Here is a 16195-nt window from a genome sequence, read left to right as displayed (position 1 = left end):
TTAAACATTCAGTGGTTATCCTTGCCTTCTAATTTCTGATATTCTCCTAGGTAAATTAGAAACACACTTTTCTGTACTGCGGTGATGTAAATATTACATGAGGTACTTTGGTTTTCCAAGACACATTCTCTGATCCCAAGTGTATATCAAGAATCCCTGTCATAAAGCAGAAACTGTGCATCCCTTCATAGAGATCTGTTAAAGGATCAGAAACACCTGCAGAATATGCACTTTCACTTACTGTAGATGCTCAGGGCTGCTCTCTATAAAAATGTAATTGGTTTTCCAAAGGTGTGTACATAATGATTCAGGTCAAAGTTTTCATTTTAACTGATCCATGTAAAAACAGGCTTACATGTTTTAAAAATTATATATGAAAGTATATTTATCATATAGTGCAAATATCCTATATTTTTAATATAAAAATTATTTTAGTTTAACATATCTATGAGTACCAGATTCTGAAATGCTTTCGCTACATTTGTTCTACATTCTTGATTTTAGCTTAATTTTTAGCTACTAAGTTGTGACCTTGTCCAGTTCAAGTGGGGTCATTGAACTGAGAATTTCACAAGGTAATGCTGAGGGGTTACTAACCTAGGCTTCATTCAGAATTCAGCCAGTTGGTTCAGCTATCATAAACTCAACTGAAATACTGAAGCTTAAACCAAAGGCATAATGGAAAGATCAAGACATTTTCATACTTTTTTTCTTTTTTTAAAACATATTTTATCCAGCCGATTGTGAACAGTATTATTTAATATGTGAATCAAGCATAAATTAATGCCAGGCGCACTAGAACAGGAATAGTTTTATATGGTGTTTTACACCATTTACTGGTAACATCTGTTTTATTTTTATGTACTTTTGTTTTTAGCCATCAAAACTATTTTTAAACAACAACCTACACTACACTACCTACATGATAGATGTACATGTCTCTTCTTCAATGGTCCATTAAATAAAATTTGTGAATTTGTTTTGGCCCCAATTCATTCATAAGTATGATGTTTCTAATGGTGAATAGTATGAGACTTCTATATGAAAATATTTAAGTGAAAGTGAATGTAACAAATGCTGCAGATGAGTTTTGACTGTACAGCAGTTTTGAAGGAAAGGGACACCTCATAGACCAAGCTTGGTTTGTTTTCTTTTTCATATGTTAAAAGTAGTGAAACTTGCAGCTGAGGCTACATAAGTCACCTCCCATAATGCATCCCCTTAAAAACAATTCAATTCAACACATTTTCTGCATTTTTGTGGGGAAAAATCACAAAAAAATACATAGACCCCCCCCCCCCAAAACCATATATTTTTGCGAAAGTACACATTTTTTGAAAGTACAGATATGGGATCCCTTATACGGAAACCCATTATCCAGAAAGCTCCAAATTACAGAAAGGCCATCTGCCATAGACTTCATTATAAGCAAATAATTCTAATTTTAAAAATGATTTCCTTTTTCTCAGTAATAATAAAACAGTACCTTGTACTTGATCCCAACTAAGATATAATTAATCCTTATTGGAGTCAAAACAAGCCTATTGGGTTTATTCAATAGTTAAATGATGTTTAGCAGCCTTAAGTTATGGAGATCCAAATTAAAGAAAGATCCCTTATCCGGAAAACCCCAGGTCCCATACCTGTATAAATATATTTTTCAAAACATTTCCAAAAGGAAGTTAGTGTGTAAGTGAACAAGTAAGTTGACCTCATATCATATTTTCAGAAAATACACATTCTGCTGAATCTAAAATGGGTAAATATGTCTTTGTATGGCAAAGCACCAAACAGGAATGCTAAGCCAAATGTAATGATTTTTATGTAACTTCTAAAAATTGTCTCAACGTTTGCAATTTACCCTATAATATGCCCCACATTTCGTAACGTTCCAGTATAAACATGCTAAATATGAACACCATGGGCCTACTGGACAGTTTGAAGCCCAATATGCATTGATTTAGCAAACTACGTGGCGTACAGAAGCAAATGAAAATATTGCATATGAATTTTCACGTCTGATGCTGCAATATAAGCACCCGGTATGTGTATTATGTGCCATAAGACCCCCTTAACAGTATGGAGACCCTAAAAAAACATTATTTCTGAAAGTACACATTCTAACAAAACCAAAATGGGAAACTGCACCTTTCTACTGCAAACTAGCAAAGTTATGTTAAATGTAGCAGTTTTTATGAAATTTCTGAAAATAGTCACAAAGCTGCATTTTACCGCATTATATACCCCATATACTTTAACATACTAATATAAAACATTCTAAATATAAATGTCAGGGATCTGCTGAACAGTTTGATGTCCAATATGCATAGATTTACCAGTCTATTTGGTGTACAGAGTTACCGACATGAATACATAGCAGACAAAATTTCCATGGGCACAAACAAGAAACAAAGAACAATGTGAAATGCAATAAAATCACCAAAATCCAATAAAACCACAAAAATCAATTTTTTTTTTCATCTAGTATAATCAGCAGTCAGAATCAGTTTGAATATTTTATCTTAGACAAATACTGTAGGTTTTACAGAAATAAACAAACCAACAGCTATGCAGAACTGAAAATACAATTAAATGGCTAAAAATGCAATAAAATCAATAAAACTGCACAAAAATCACCAAAAATGTATTATAATCACTGTAATAGCATACAAAAGGTATTGCACAGTGCAGTTGCCAAATACAGTATTTGCAATAGCAATAAAGCAATTACTTTAGGCAAAAATTTTGATTAAAAAAAAGATCTACTGCAAGATCCGTCTGGAGGAGGAGGAAGGTCCAAGGCATAATGAGAAAGGCATCTGTGGTGGAGAATCCGGTGAGTGGGCAGCTCTGAGGGGTCCAGAAAGTGCAGGCAACAGCTGGTAAGTAGTTTGCATGCGCCTGCTGACGCCTAGGGGCCCCTGGGCGATCGCACCCAAGGGTCTGCTCAATCCCCGCCTCTGCTCGTTAGCTAGGTGCTTGGGAACGAACAGGGAATCAAGGTCCTCCGCTCTCAGACCCGGAAGTGCAGCAGAATGTAGAATCTACGATCTGTGGCACTTAAAGGGTTAAAAAAGCTGAGCTTGCGTTTTTGATGGTGTTATGATGTAATGCAAAACTAGGATGGGAGGCCTAAATTGAAGAAAAAGTGTGCTCTGAGGCAAGAGGCTTCAGAAGAGTGGAAGTCTGGTCTAAATAACCTTGTAATGGAGGACTAGCTAATGGATGGATAATTTTGACCTTTTTTTTGAATTAACAAGCAGGTAGACCTAGGATAGAGGCGTTCCTTTTGTAGCCTGCTAAGGAGGGACCCTAAGGCAGCTGTTGCTCAAACCCTACTGAGTACTGTTACCCAAGAGCCAACCCTAGCCACAACTCAGGTGATGAATCAATAATAGCTATTATTCTAGCTGCTACTGCTGTGCTCTTATGAATAGGTATTTCAGCTTTAGTTTTTGAGCATTGGAAACCTTTTTAAGAGGTTTTTTTGGGGGGGGTCTCTGTACAAGTAAGACATTTTACTTATAATTATACTGTAGTTAAACAAGCAAAAGCCTGTTGCCTCTCAAAATACAGGTAAGGGCTGTGGCACACGGGGAGACTAGTCGCCCGCGACAAATCTCCCTTGTCGCTGGCGACTAATCTCCCTGAAATACCATCCCACTGGCGAGAATTTCCCCAAAATCGTGGAAGTTGCCTTGAGAGGAATGCTGCGTATGCCATCCCACCGGCGATTTACATACATCGCCGGTGGGATGGTATTTCTGGGAGATTAGTCGCCATTTACCTTTCTAAGATAAAATAAAGGCCTCGCCTCATTTGTCAAGAATACTGGAAGGTGGCTAGATGAAGTTCAGTTGAGTTTATATTTTAACTGCTGTAATGGAATCATAAGGGAGAGTCAAGATTTAGCTTCTGCCAGTTTAGAGGCTGTAAAAAAAATTTATAGGTGACAGCAACTTGAAAAAGTTCAGAGTTGCCCAAAACACATGGTTGTTCATTGTTTGCATACACTGAACTTCAGTACATTTCTTTTGAGAAAAAAATGTATATCCTAATGTGGTTTTACCTTGAGATATAAAGGTGTGAACTGATCTAGATGTCGATGGAAGTGTATCATCATGTGTCACTTTTATTTATTATGAACTAATTAACATGAATATATATGATAATATATGTAACATGACCAATGGGCATTGTGACACTAGGGGGCTGATTTACTAATCCACGAACGGTCCGAAGGCGTCCGAATGCGTTTTTTTCGTAATGATCGGTATTTTGCGATTTTTTCGTAAATTGTCGTGACTTTATCGTAGCCGTTACGACTGTTTCGCAAATTGTCGTGACTTTTTCGTAGCGTTACGACTTGCGCGAATTGTCGCGACTTTTTCGTAGCCTTCTCGCCGAGTACGAAACTTTCGGATTCATTCAAGCTTCAGTATCGTGACTTTTCTTGGGAAAGGTTGGAGCTGCAGAGTGCCATTAAGTCCTATGGGAGGCTTCCAAAATCATGCAAAGTCTGAAAGTTTTGCCCGCCGTTTACAAGCACTCAATATGAAAAAGTTGCGACAATATACGAGCAAATCGTAATGGCTACGAAAAAGTTGCGACTTTTCGCGCAAGTCGTAACGGCTACGAAAAAGTCGCGACAATTTACGATAAAGTCGTAACGGCGACGAAAAAATCGCAAAAAATATGAAAAAGTCACAAAATGTTCGTTTCCAATACGAATTTTTCCCATTCAGATTCGAATTCGTGGATTAGTAAATCAGCCCCTAGGGGGCCTATTTACTAATGTTCGTTCATGTAAAAAACACAACACCTAGGCAAATTGTAACAATCTTTATTAAATCTGTGGACAAAAGTTCTTGTTTTCATTCTGCATTTGAATTGATTCATGCTTTTTATGTTCAGATCTTTCAATAAATAGAATAAATTACTAGTTTGTAATGTTGCTAATTTTTTCTCCATGCTTAATATGATTTGCAGATATAAAAAGATGCTGCATTTTCCACCATGTCCATGAAGTTCAGAATTTTTTTACATGGTAAAGGTTTGTTTCAGGTTTCCTAGGTTACTGTTTGAATGAGGGTGTAAACTGTAGCCCAGAAGTAAACCATCCAATGTTATTGTCATCATATGTGGAGAACTGTGCCATATTACCTGTTTCTGGGATTTGTAGTTCTTTAAAATATTTCTAACTAAAAGTTAATTAGTCAGTAATATAAGTGATGCAGTTGCATTCACAGTAGCTAAATTGCTCTTTCCCAGTGCATCTTGGTAAATGTAATAATTCTACATGTCGTGTAATGGTAGTAATAATGGGTCAATATTGGTTCTAGAAATACCTGCTGCAGTTTTGTGGATGAAAGGACGGTTTTTTGCTTTTTTTGCAGACATTTTTGGCCTATAGGAGGCAAAAAAAATTCTATTGGATTTATTTAATGGTTAAATAATTTTCCAGTAAGCTATGGGTATGGAGATACAAATTACAGAATAATCCCTTATTCAGAAACCCTAGGTCCCTAGTATTCTGGATGGCAAGTCCCATACTTGTACTAAAACATTTCACCATTAAAAATAATAACCACATAGGTATGTTTTACTGTCAGCATGGATTTATACTAGGCTAAGTTAACAAGACTTCAGAAAAAAAGCAAAGACGTTGAGGTTAGATTGGCAAGGTTGGGGTTGTTTTCTCTGGAAAAAGTGCACTTGTGAGGGGGACATGATTACTCTGTATAAGTACATTATAGGGGATTATAGGCACATAGGGGATGTTCTTTTTTCCCATAAAAATGACCAGAGGCCACCGCTTTAGATTAGAGAAACAGAACTTTCATTTAAAGTAGTGGTTTTTCATGGTGAGGCAGTGAGGTTGGGGAATGCCCTTCTTAGTTATGTTGTGATGGCAGATTCTGTTAATGCCTGAAGGCACAGAGATCCAAATAACAGAAAGATCTCATATCCAGAAAGCCCCAGGTCCCGAGCATTCTGGATAACAGGTCTCATACTTGTATTGATGTTGGTATGAAAGGGTTGAACTTCGTGGACTCTGGTCTTTTTTCAACCCTATGTAACTATGTTGTTTTAATAGGACACTGTATAACAGAATCCCTCTATAACAATTTACCTCAAAAGACCCCTTAGAAACCACATTACTGCAAAAAAAATGAACTTGTTTTAAAGCAAAAAGAATGCTTAACAAGCTAATATGAGTTTTTATATAAGTTCATTGCTGGTATTGCTGCTGAATGTGTTGCGTGTGACTTTTCAACTTGTCAATGTTTGATCCAAATTACAACCCTACAAAAACTTTTAAAAGATGTACAGTAGATAAGAAAATCTTAAAGCGGACATATTTATTGATCAGAACTGAAGCTGCCAGACACTGAACTGTAGGTCATTCCCATGACCATCAAACCACTATTAATAATTACTAGCTTGGTTGGTAATAATTATGACATACACCACACACGTCAGTATAGCCAGGCAAATATAAACTGGATTTTTGTGAGAAGATCACATCACTCCTCTCTCTTGATCTCTGCATTCTAAACACCATCAGGATTCATCATGTCTTTTGCTGGAACCTGGCAGGTATATTCACAAGAGAACTATGAAAACTTCTTAAAACAAGTGGGTAAGTATGCTCAAATGTATATGTTTTTATTTAAATAGTGCCATAAGTATGCATAGAACTTTATAGATTATAAGTATATTATAAAGCATGCTAACAAACACAATTATATTACGATATTAAAGTGGATCTATCATGTTGCCTGTGTGCAAATACTGTACAATCTACATCTAATAAATATGTTCAAAAGAAATTCACACAAATGGCAAATTGATTATTATATTTGATGCAATAATTAATATATAAATATTTGCACATAATCAGCATATGATAGATTAAGTGCATTTGTGGATACACAGGGAGAAGCATAAAGCTACAAAAGGGGTTACCTTTGTTACCTTGCAATGAATGCTTTAGTGATTTTTGCCACAGTAACATGCAATTTTTAATGCAAATGGAAGGATGTTATGGCAAGAAAGATATGCTAGAAAGACTAGTGCTTCATTAGATCATTGCCCACCCCCCAAAAAATAAGACAGGGAATTTCTTAGTTGGATTAGCATGAGGTTAGTATGCAGTAGACCGTGGCCAGTGGGTTAACCAAAATAAAGGAAATAGAGGATGTCAGCATAGGACACCATTGAATGGCTCATTTCATTGCAGGCAATGAAAGGAGTGCAGAGCCGCACAGTGATTTTTCCTGTGTAGCGGGCACTGAAAGGGTTAAAAAGCAAAAACTGTCTGATTACTAAATATACATAGTAGCCATGTGCACCTTTTTGTAGTTTTCCATCATTGCACACTGTGTTTGACACATATCTAATATCATACATCTTACTGTAGGTTTACCAGATGAGATCATTAAAGTTGCCAAAGACATCAACCCAATTATTGAAATTCAGCAAAATGGGGACAATTTCGTTGTTACATCAAAGACACCAAAACAGTCTCAAAGCAATTCTTTTACTATCGGAAAGGAGTCGGAAATCACCACAGTGGGTGGAAAGAAGGCAAAGGTAACGTTTCAAACTGGAATAGTGCCTTAATTTACACACAATGATTGCAGTCTTTGTTATGACTTTTTATATAAATATGCCAAAAATACTATGTGCCTTTTGTTTTCAAGCAAATTTGTACAATTTAGTGGAATGACACTCAAAATAAAATGCCTTTTTTCAAAGATATGATTAGTCTACAACAGTGATCCCCAACCAGTGGCTCGTGAGCAACATGTTGCTCCCCAACCCCTTTGGATGTTGCTCTCAGTGCCCTTAAACCAGTTAGTTATTTTTGAATTCCTGACTTGGTGCCAGCCAAGTTTTGGTTGAATAAAAACAAGATTTACTACCAAATAAACTGATAGATAGAGGCTACCTAATAGCCAATCTTAGCCATTACTTGGCACCTCCATTAACTTTTATGATGCTTGTGTTGCTCTCCAAGTCTTTTTACATTTGACTGTGGCTCACAAGTAAGGAAGGTTGGGGATCCCTGGTCTACAACTCAGAAGTTCTGAAGCTCTGAAGTAATTGATACATTGTACTAAAAGCCCCAATGCCATTACAGATAGGCCACTGAACCCCTACATGTTCCAGTGAAACTGCCAGTAAGGCAACAATATCTGTTTTTTTTTTTGTCTCAAAGTCTGAACCTGGGCCCATGGAGGTTTCAGTCACACTTTCACAATAATATCAAAAGTTTCCAAATTATTTGCTGTCCTTCGTAATGGCAAAGACATGTGGGGTGATTAGACACCACAACTTTTTTAAAAAGTCACGGCAACTAATCAGCAAGCCGTAGAATGGTGTGCAATTGATTGTGGCGACTTGTATATTAACCTATGGCAGCTAAATCGCCCAGTCTTCGCTCTAAGAAGGGCATAAAGTGGGTGATAGGGGGTGTGTATGTGGGTATTATGGACATGGACATTTTGGACATATGACATTTGAGAAGAACATTTATTTCCTGTTCTAGATATTTCAGGAACAAGAGTACAAATTACAATGGGGTTTTCGTAATAACCAGGTTTTGTAACCCATGCAACCAATCCAATGTTTGCTTTACCAGCTGATACCAGCTGCTATGGTTCTATAAATTACAATAACATCAGCAACTAACCTCTAATCATTTGTATACACATTTGCCATATCCATATCTGTAATTTTATTTTAGGTTATTGTAAATTTGGAGGGCGGAAAACTCATCTGCAAGAGTGACACATTTTCCCACATTCAAGAAATTCAAGGCGATGAAATGGTTGAGGTAAGCAGGAACTTTAATTATCAAGTATTAGGGGAACATATAATTAAAGACAAACAGAGATTTGGTAAGGAATAATGTAGGTATTCAAAATTTGATATTTAGCAGTTATTTGCCATTTTCTCAGGCTGTTCCAATCCACACAAATCATGTGTCAATCTGCCCAGTAATACCCATGATATGCTTTAATTCTTTAACTTAGTAAAGTGGATCTTTTTTGGCAATTAGAAAAAGTGCAAGGCATTACAAGAGTATTTAGAGGTTGGAAATTATGTTTCTTCTAATTATTTGAAATAGTCCAAATCTTCCAGAAAATACACCGCTTGATTTTAGAACAGTGCATATTAATTTAAGGTGAAGCCTTTCAGACAATACTTATTATTTTTGTTCTTCTTGCAGACAATCACAATTGGACCAACAACCCTAAAAAGAAAAAGCAAGAGGGTTTAAACTGAAGACTAAAAAGTTTTATCTTATATTTTGTAACCTTTAAAAACCTGACATGGCTATTACTCCAATAAAGATTTGATAAGCTGTCTATATGTGCTGTTGGAAAGTGTTTCATTTTATAGTACATTCATGAAAAGAACAGATTTGTTTTTGTTATTTTTTAAAGATTGATGAAAGATTCTATGAAAGTTATATGTCAGAGCAAAATCATAAAGAAATAACTTGGTACAGGTATAGGATCTACCCATTACCCAAAAAGTTACAAGTTATGGGAAGGCCATCTCCCATAGCCTTAAAGGGCAAAGAAAGGCAAGGTCACTTGGGGGTGCTAAAATGTTAGGCACCCCCAAGTGACTTTAATCGCTTACCTTGTACCCCGGGCTGGTGCCCCTGTTAGGAGAAAACAGCACCAGCCTGGGGTACCTGGAGCGCAGCGCTTCCTCCTTCCTGCTTCGTTCTTGGAACGACTAAGGACAGGCGCATGCGCAGTATAGTGAAAAGCCGACTTCTCTGTTAAAGTTCTGCTCCTCACTCTACTGCGCATGCGCGCGTGAGCAAACCCGGAAGTAGGAAGCGCTGCAGGTACCCCGGGCTGGTGCTGTTTTCTCCGTACAGGGGCACCAGCCCGGGGTACAAGGTAAGCGATTAAAGTCACTTGGGGGTGCCTAACATTTTGCCTTTCCTTCTCCTTTAATTTTAATCAAATAATTCACATTTACATAATTATTTTTCTCTGTAAATCTAAAGCAGTACCTTGTACTTGATCTAAACTAAGACATAATTAATCCTTATTGGAGGTAAAACAATCCCATTGGTTTAATTAGCATTTTAATAATCTTTTGATAGTCTTAAAAGACATGTAAACCCCGCACACAAAAATGTAATCAGTGAACAGCCTCTTTGAAATCTTTCAATACCTGCCACTCTGGTTGTCCAGAGGTAAATAGTAAGGCTGCAACATCTCCTTAATCACTTACAGTGCTCAAACAAAGCAGAACTTTTATCAGAGACAGTTGTGCCTGTGTGAGCCTGTATTCTTGATGAAATGTATGCTGAATAAGGGTCTGTGTGTGTATGCTGTTTGCAGATTTAAATATAACTGATTATGTATCAGAGGAAAAATGGCCACCGGGTGAAAGCTGCTATTTACTTTAGAAAAATGTGATGGTGCTGGCAAGAGGAGGGGATACATGCAGTACAAATAATGCCATTTGGGTGGGGGAAACGTGCCCAACTGATTTATATTGTAGGCAAATGTAGGCTTTACATGTCTAAAGACCCCTTATCCAGAAAACCCCAGGTCCAGAGCATCTTGGATACCAGGTGATACCTGTTGTACAGGTAAGGCATCCCTTATCCAGAAACCTACTATCCACAAAGTTCAGAATTATGGGAAGGCCATCTCCCATAGATTCCATTTAAAAAAAATGATTCTGATTTTTAAAAATAATTTCCTTTTCCTCTGTAATAATAAAATGGAAGTTTGTATTTGATGGTAACTAAGCCACATGTACCCATATTGGTGGCATTAATTATTTTTTTAGCAGATTTTAAAGATCCCTTATCCAGAAATCCCCAGATCCCAAGCATTCCAGATAATATATGTTATACCTACAAAGCAGCTTTAAAATATAGACTCATGGTTGGAACTATATAAGGTCTTCTACTCTGTTAAAATATACACGATATTCTTTGAATATTAATATATACAGTCCAAGGTGACTTCTAATAGCCCTTACAATTGATTTTACTTTAGCATTACTGTGGTCTGACAGCTTGCCCATGTTACTGCTAATAACTATGTTGATATGCAGCAGCACAGACTGTCAGAGCTGTTCTGAAAGCTCATTCATATTGTGGCATATCAATAACACCAGTATGCCTGCAAACCAATGTACATAGATATTCTTATCTGTATATTGCAATATACTTTAAGCCAGTCCTAGGACCAGTGGGTCCAGTTGGCCAGCTTGAAGTATATGCAATATATGGGCAAACAATCCCTGTTTTGCTTTAAGGAGAACTATATCTCTGGGCGCTAAGTTCCTAAGTTTAAATGCTGTTCCTATTGCTAACCCCTAGCTAAAAATGCAGAGTAGCACAGCAGCGTACCTGACCAACATCTTCTTACCAACTGAAGACTCTTCGGATCTCACCACCGACAGGGACCCTGCTTGCGCATGCACAGTTGAAGCTGATTTCCTGCTACCTCCAACTGCGCATGCACAAGCAAGTTCGTATCGGCGGAGAGACCCGAAGTGTCTACAGTTGCCCTTCCACAGACAGGTCTGTCTTTGGGTGAAAGTCTCTACAATAATCAACAATTCACAATATAATGTTATACCTTACAGCAGTGCTGTCCAACTTCTGTGGAGGGCCGATAATGGAAGCCAGTTTTGACCACTCCCTTTTTTGAAACCGCACCCACTTGAAACCACACCAATGTTATCACATGACCATACCCATATTAATGGTTGTAGTACAGCAAAAAACCTGCCATACACTGCCTGCCCTACCCTGCCTGTGTGTGCCATACTCTGCCTGCCCTACCCTGCCTGTGTGTGCCATACACTGCCTGTCCTACCCTGCCTGTGTGTGCCATACTCTGCCTGCCCTACCCTGCCTGTGTGTGCCATACACTGCCTGTCCTACCCTGCCTGTGTGTGCCATACTCTGCCTGCCCTATGCTGCCTGTGTGTGCCATACACTACCTGCCCTACCCTGCCTGTGTGTGCCATACTCTGCCTGCCCTACCCTGCCTGTGTGTGCCATACTCTGCCTGCCCTATGCTACCTGTGTGTGCCATACTCTGCTTGCCCTATGCTGCCTGTGTGTGCCATACTCTGCCTGCCCTACCCTGCCTGTGTGTGCCATACTCTGCCTGCCCTACCCTGCCTGTGTGTGCCATACTCTGCTTGCCCTATGCTGTCTGTGTGTGCCATACTCTACCTGCCCTACCCTGCCTGTGTGTGCCATACACAGGCAGCATACAGTGACACAATGCTGGCACTGCTCCTACAGTCTGCACAATAACTATATTTTAAAAAACTGTTCTGAGGTGTGAACAGGGGAACAATGGGGGTGATTACAGTCTGAGCCTGAGGTGTGAACACAGCAGGGGGTGAACAATGCAGAGATTAAAAGGTGTGAACAACACAGGGGATTACATATTTAAACAATACAGCCTGATTACAGCCTGAATGTGAGGTGAGAACCATGCAGGGGGGGCAGTTAATCACAGTACTGATACCATTTAAAGCTTACACAAGAGTAAGCCATCAAAGCAGCCAGACAGGTGGGGGGCCACACAGAGGGGGGTCGCGGGCCGCCAGTTGGACAGCACTGCCTTACAGGATATTCATAGCTGTTGTGCATTATTTAAGTATATTTGGGAAAATAGGAAGCATAATTCTGCTTTTGAAACTGACATATTTCCATGTTATTTCATTTTAATATTTCATTTAATTTTAGAGATGGAAGTATAATGCTTTATTCGGGCTATAAAACTAGATTGATTTCTTTTAAATACCTGACATAATGCTTATTAATAAGTAATATAGCTTCGGTAGCTTTTTGTAGGGGCCTTTTTTACATAATATTCTAGTGTGTATTGCTGGTTAAAAAACATTTTTTGGCACTTGGCTTTCTTTACAATGCTGCCACTTGCTGGTTAAATTAAAAATTATAGTTTAGTTTAACACTAAAATTAGGTGCAGTTATCCATTTCTTGCACATTAGTTATCTAATTTCTCACTAAAAGAACAGAATTGATAAGAAACAAGGTGTTTTTTTTTTATTATTTTATTTTTAATTATTTACATAGAATTTCAATTGGTTTTACATTAGGCCAAAGCTTATGGCTTTTGTTGCATAGAGGGTCATTCCTCTAATTCTAGTAAAGCAGTGGTACTGATATTTTGCAACAGAAGGCGGCCATTGCACACCTATAGTATGATCAGAGCATATTAATTTAATTATGCTCTGATCATACTATTTAATTTAATAAATATGCTCTGATCATACACCCCTGCTTTCCTATACGGGATTCCCTATTTCTTCAAGTGGTATACTCGACTGAGTGTGAGGGTTGCAGTTCAGCCATACAGGTTGTCTTCTTCTTTCTTTTATGTATATTTCTTTTCTGTCTATATTTACTTTACTTCTTCTAGATTTTGCATACAACTTTTTTGATTATATTTTTTTGACTGTATTTAATGTTTTTCTGTTTATTTTTGCACGGTTGGTGGGTGATGACTGGCCATTACATTGTGTGATGTCATCAGCTGCACTTTGGCGCCAATTTGGGTTTAAGTGTGGGTTTCTTGCTATGTTTGTTCACTTTGAGAAAGGCTGTGGAGACGGCCGAAACGTTAGTCTGACACAATAAATGTTTCTTTATTTTTTCACTAAGACCTGTGAGTGCGGCATCTGTTCTATTTTGTACCGTACTGATTTTCATACAGCACCCAGGCATCCTTCGTCACAACATCACGTGAGTGCCTGCTTTTCATTGTTATATATATATATATATATATATATTGTTTAGTTATTTACTGTAATATTGGCACCAGTCAGTCTATTAATACAGCTGTTATGGTAGTGAAAGGTTAATCCATGACCTTCATTATGTGTACCATTGACAATATGAATGACTTCCACATCACTATTCCTTTGCCTTTAATCAAGAAGAGGCTTTTATAGCCATACAGCTGTTATGGTAGTGTAAGGTTGGTCCATGACCTTCATTATGTGTACCATTGACAATATGAATTACTTCCACTGTACTAATCCTTTGCCTTAAATCAAGAAGAGGCTTTTAGAGTCAAAATTTGTAGTTTCCACAATTTTACCCTAAAAAAAATAACATTAAATTCTTTATATAGGGCCTGAATGATTGTGGTCCAGAACATCCCATTGTGGATCAACAACTAAGTGACCCTGAGACCACAGGGGGGCCTGGATGATCCCCTGTATGCTTTAAGCTCCCCCACTGATTGTGGTCCAAGTATGCGATTGCAGCAGGGGCCTGTATACATTTTCTCTTGAATAGCCCTAAGAAGATGAATATACTCACACATTACATTGGTATACAGTTGTGAGATTCACAAATACACTAGAAAAGTCATATGTGTTGGCAATTGCACCAGGTTCGATATCTAAAGCTAATGATCGGACATTAGGGGTCCAGAGCTGTGATTAACCCATCCAACCACCTTTCTTGATATTGTCTTTATTTATAACGTCCCACAAGTGCTTCATTATTTTTGCTTAAATATTATACACGTAGAAAGTGAGGCTGGCATCTGGGGCATTCAACCCGCCTCTTGATCAGTATTCTGTTCAATAACCTTCCTGCCAATCTATATTTAGATATATTGGGGCCCATTTACAAAAATCCAAATTTTGGGGGGCTTAAAACACAAGATTGTAAAAATTCAGAGTAACCACGATAAATTCTGATGTTCCAAAATGTCACGAAAGTGCTTTTATTGGTCGTACGAAAAAATCGTAATTGCGTTCCGAAAGTCACTATATTTTCGTACTGAAAAGTTTGTTAAACCACAAAAACCTTTCTGGTTTGAAGCCTTCCATAGGGCTCAATGGCACTCGACGTATTCAACCTGGTGAAGATAGTCCTGATGAAAGTTTAACCGAAGCTTTTATGAATTACAAAATGTTTGGAGTTTTTGTGCAAAGTACGATTTTTTCGTGGAACAAAAAAGTTCTGGAATTTTAACAAACTTTTCGCATATATTCCGAAATGTTCTGTAAGTTGAAAAAAATATGAATTTATCTCATAAATGTTTAATCGGAGTTAAGTAAATGGGCCCCATTGTGTTCTCTTCCCTACAAGAGCTGATTTCTTACATAAAATCTACTCTTAAAAAGTTACCAGAAGTGCCTTTCGCACCCCCATGGCTACCAGCAGACAATGTTGCCCCTTTCCTGGAAAAAATACTTGGGTTCCATATTCCTATCAATCTTCCATATTAATAACGTTGGCATCAAGCAGGATTTTTAGCAACCAGGCAGGTAAAACACCATCCAAGCGACAACCCTGCAAATACCTGGCTTTGGGGCACATTTACTAACCCACGAACGGGCCGAATGCGTCCGATTGCGTTTTTTTCGTAATGATCGGTATTTTGCGATTTTTCGGAAAATTGTCGCGACTTTTTCGTAGCCATTCCGAAAGTTGCGCAAAATCTGGCGATTTTTTCGTTAAAACTTGCGCGAAAAGTCGCGCCTTTTTCGTAGCCATTCCGAAAGTTGCGCAAAATGTTGCGATTTTTTCGTAGCGTTAAAACTTGCGCGAAAAGTCGCGCCTTTTAAGTTTTAACGCTACGAAAAAAATGGCCAGATTTTGCGCAACTTTCGGAATGGCTATGAAAAACTCGCGTTTTTTTGCGCAAATCGTAAAAGTCGTAAAGGCGCCGAAAAAATCGCAAAAAATACGAAAAAGTCGCAAAATGTTCGTTTTCCAATCGGAATTTTTCCAATTCGGATTCGTGGGTTAGTAAATGTGCCCCTTTGCATTGCAAAAATGTCTAAGCATGCGTGCACATAAATCAGTTACTCTTCCTCTTAAACATAACGGGGATAAAATCATGGGGGCACATTTACTAACCCATGAACGGGCCGAATGCGTCCGATTGCGTTTTTTTCGTAATGATCGGTAATTTTGCGTTTTTTTTCGTATTTTTTGCGATTTTTTCGGTGTCTTTACGATTTTTGCGTAAAAACGCGAGTTTTTCGTAGCCATTACGAAAGTTGCCCAACGTCGCGATTTTTTCGTAGCGTTAACACTTGCGCGAAACGTCGCACCTTTTAAGTTTTAACGCTACGAAAAAGGCGCGACTTTGTGCGCAAGTGTTGACGCTACGAAAAAATCGCGACGTTGCGCAA

General features: G+C 38.1%; 1 protein-coding gene across 1 annotated transcript; it reads left to right on the top strand.

The window, feature by feature from the left end:
- The first annotated feature begins 6521 nt into the window (after positions 1–6521).
- Positions 6522–9381, top strand: LOC100145027 (fatty acid-binding protein, liver). Its single transcript, XM_002938739.4, has 4 exons — positions 6522–6643; positions 7424–7596; positions 8753–8842; positions 9239–9381. The coding sequence occupies exons 1-4, from the start codon at positions 6577–6579 to the stop codon at positions 9287–9289; spliced, it is 381 nt and encodes a 126-aa protein (XP_002938785.1). The 5' UTR covers positions 6522–6576; the 3' UTR covers positions 9290–9381.
- The last annotated feature ends 6814 nt before the right edge of the window (positions 9382–16195 follow it).

The sequence above is a fragment of the Xenopus tropicalis genome, chromosome 2 (assembly GCF_000004195.4).
Source record: "Xenopus tropicalis strain Nigerian chromosome 2, UCB_Xtro_10.0, whole genome shotgun sequence".
Taxonomy (NCBI): Eukaryota; Metazoa; Chordata; class Amphibia; order Anura; family Pipidae; genus Xenopus; species Xenopus tropicalis.
This window is presented reverse-complemented; position numbering and strand designations above follow the sequence as displayed.

What these genes read in the sequence shown, in the direction of transcription:
- LOC100145027 (XM_002938739.4), top strand. Translation starts at nt 6,577, where the DNA reads ATGTCTTTTGCTGGAACCTGGCAGGTATATTCACAAGAGAACTATGAA. An exon ending in TGGGTGGAAAGAAGGCAAAG is followed by an intron (nt 7,597 to 8,752) that starts GTAACGTTTCAA and finishes ATTTTATTTTAG; the next exon opens with GTTATTGTAAATTTGGAGGG. An exon ending in AAGGCGATGAAATGGTTGAG is followed by an intron (nt 8,843 to 9,238) that starts GTAAGCAGGAAC and finishes TTCTTCTTGCAG; the next exon opens with ACAATCACAATTGGACCAAC.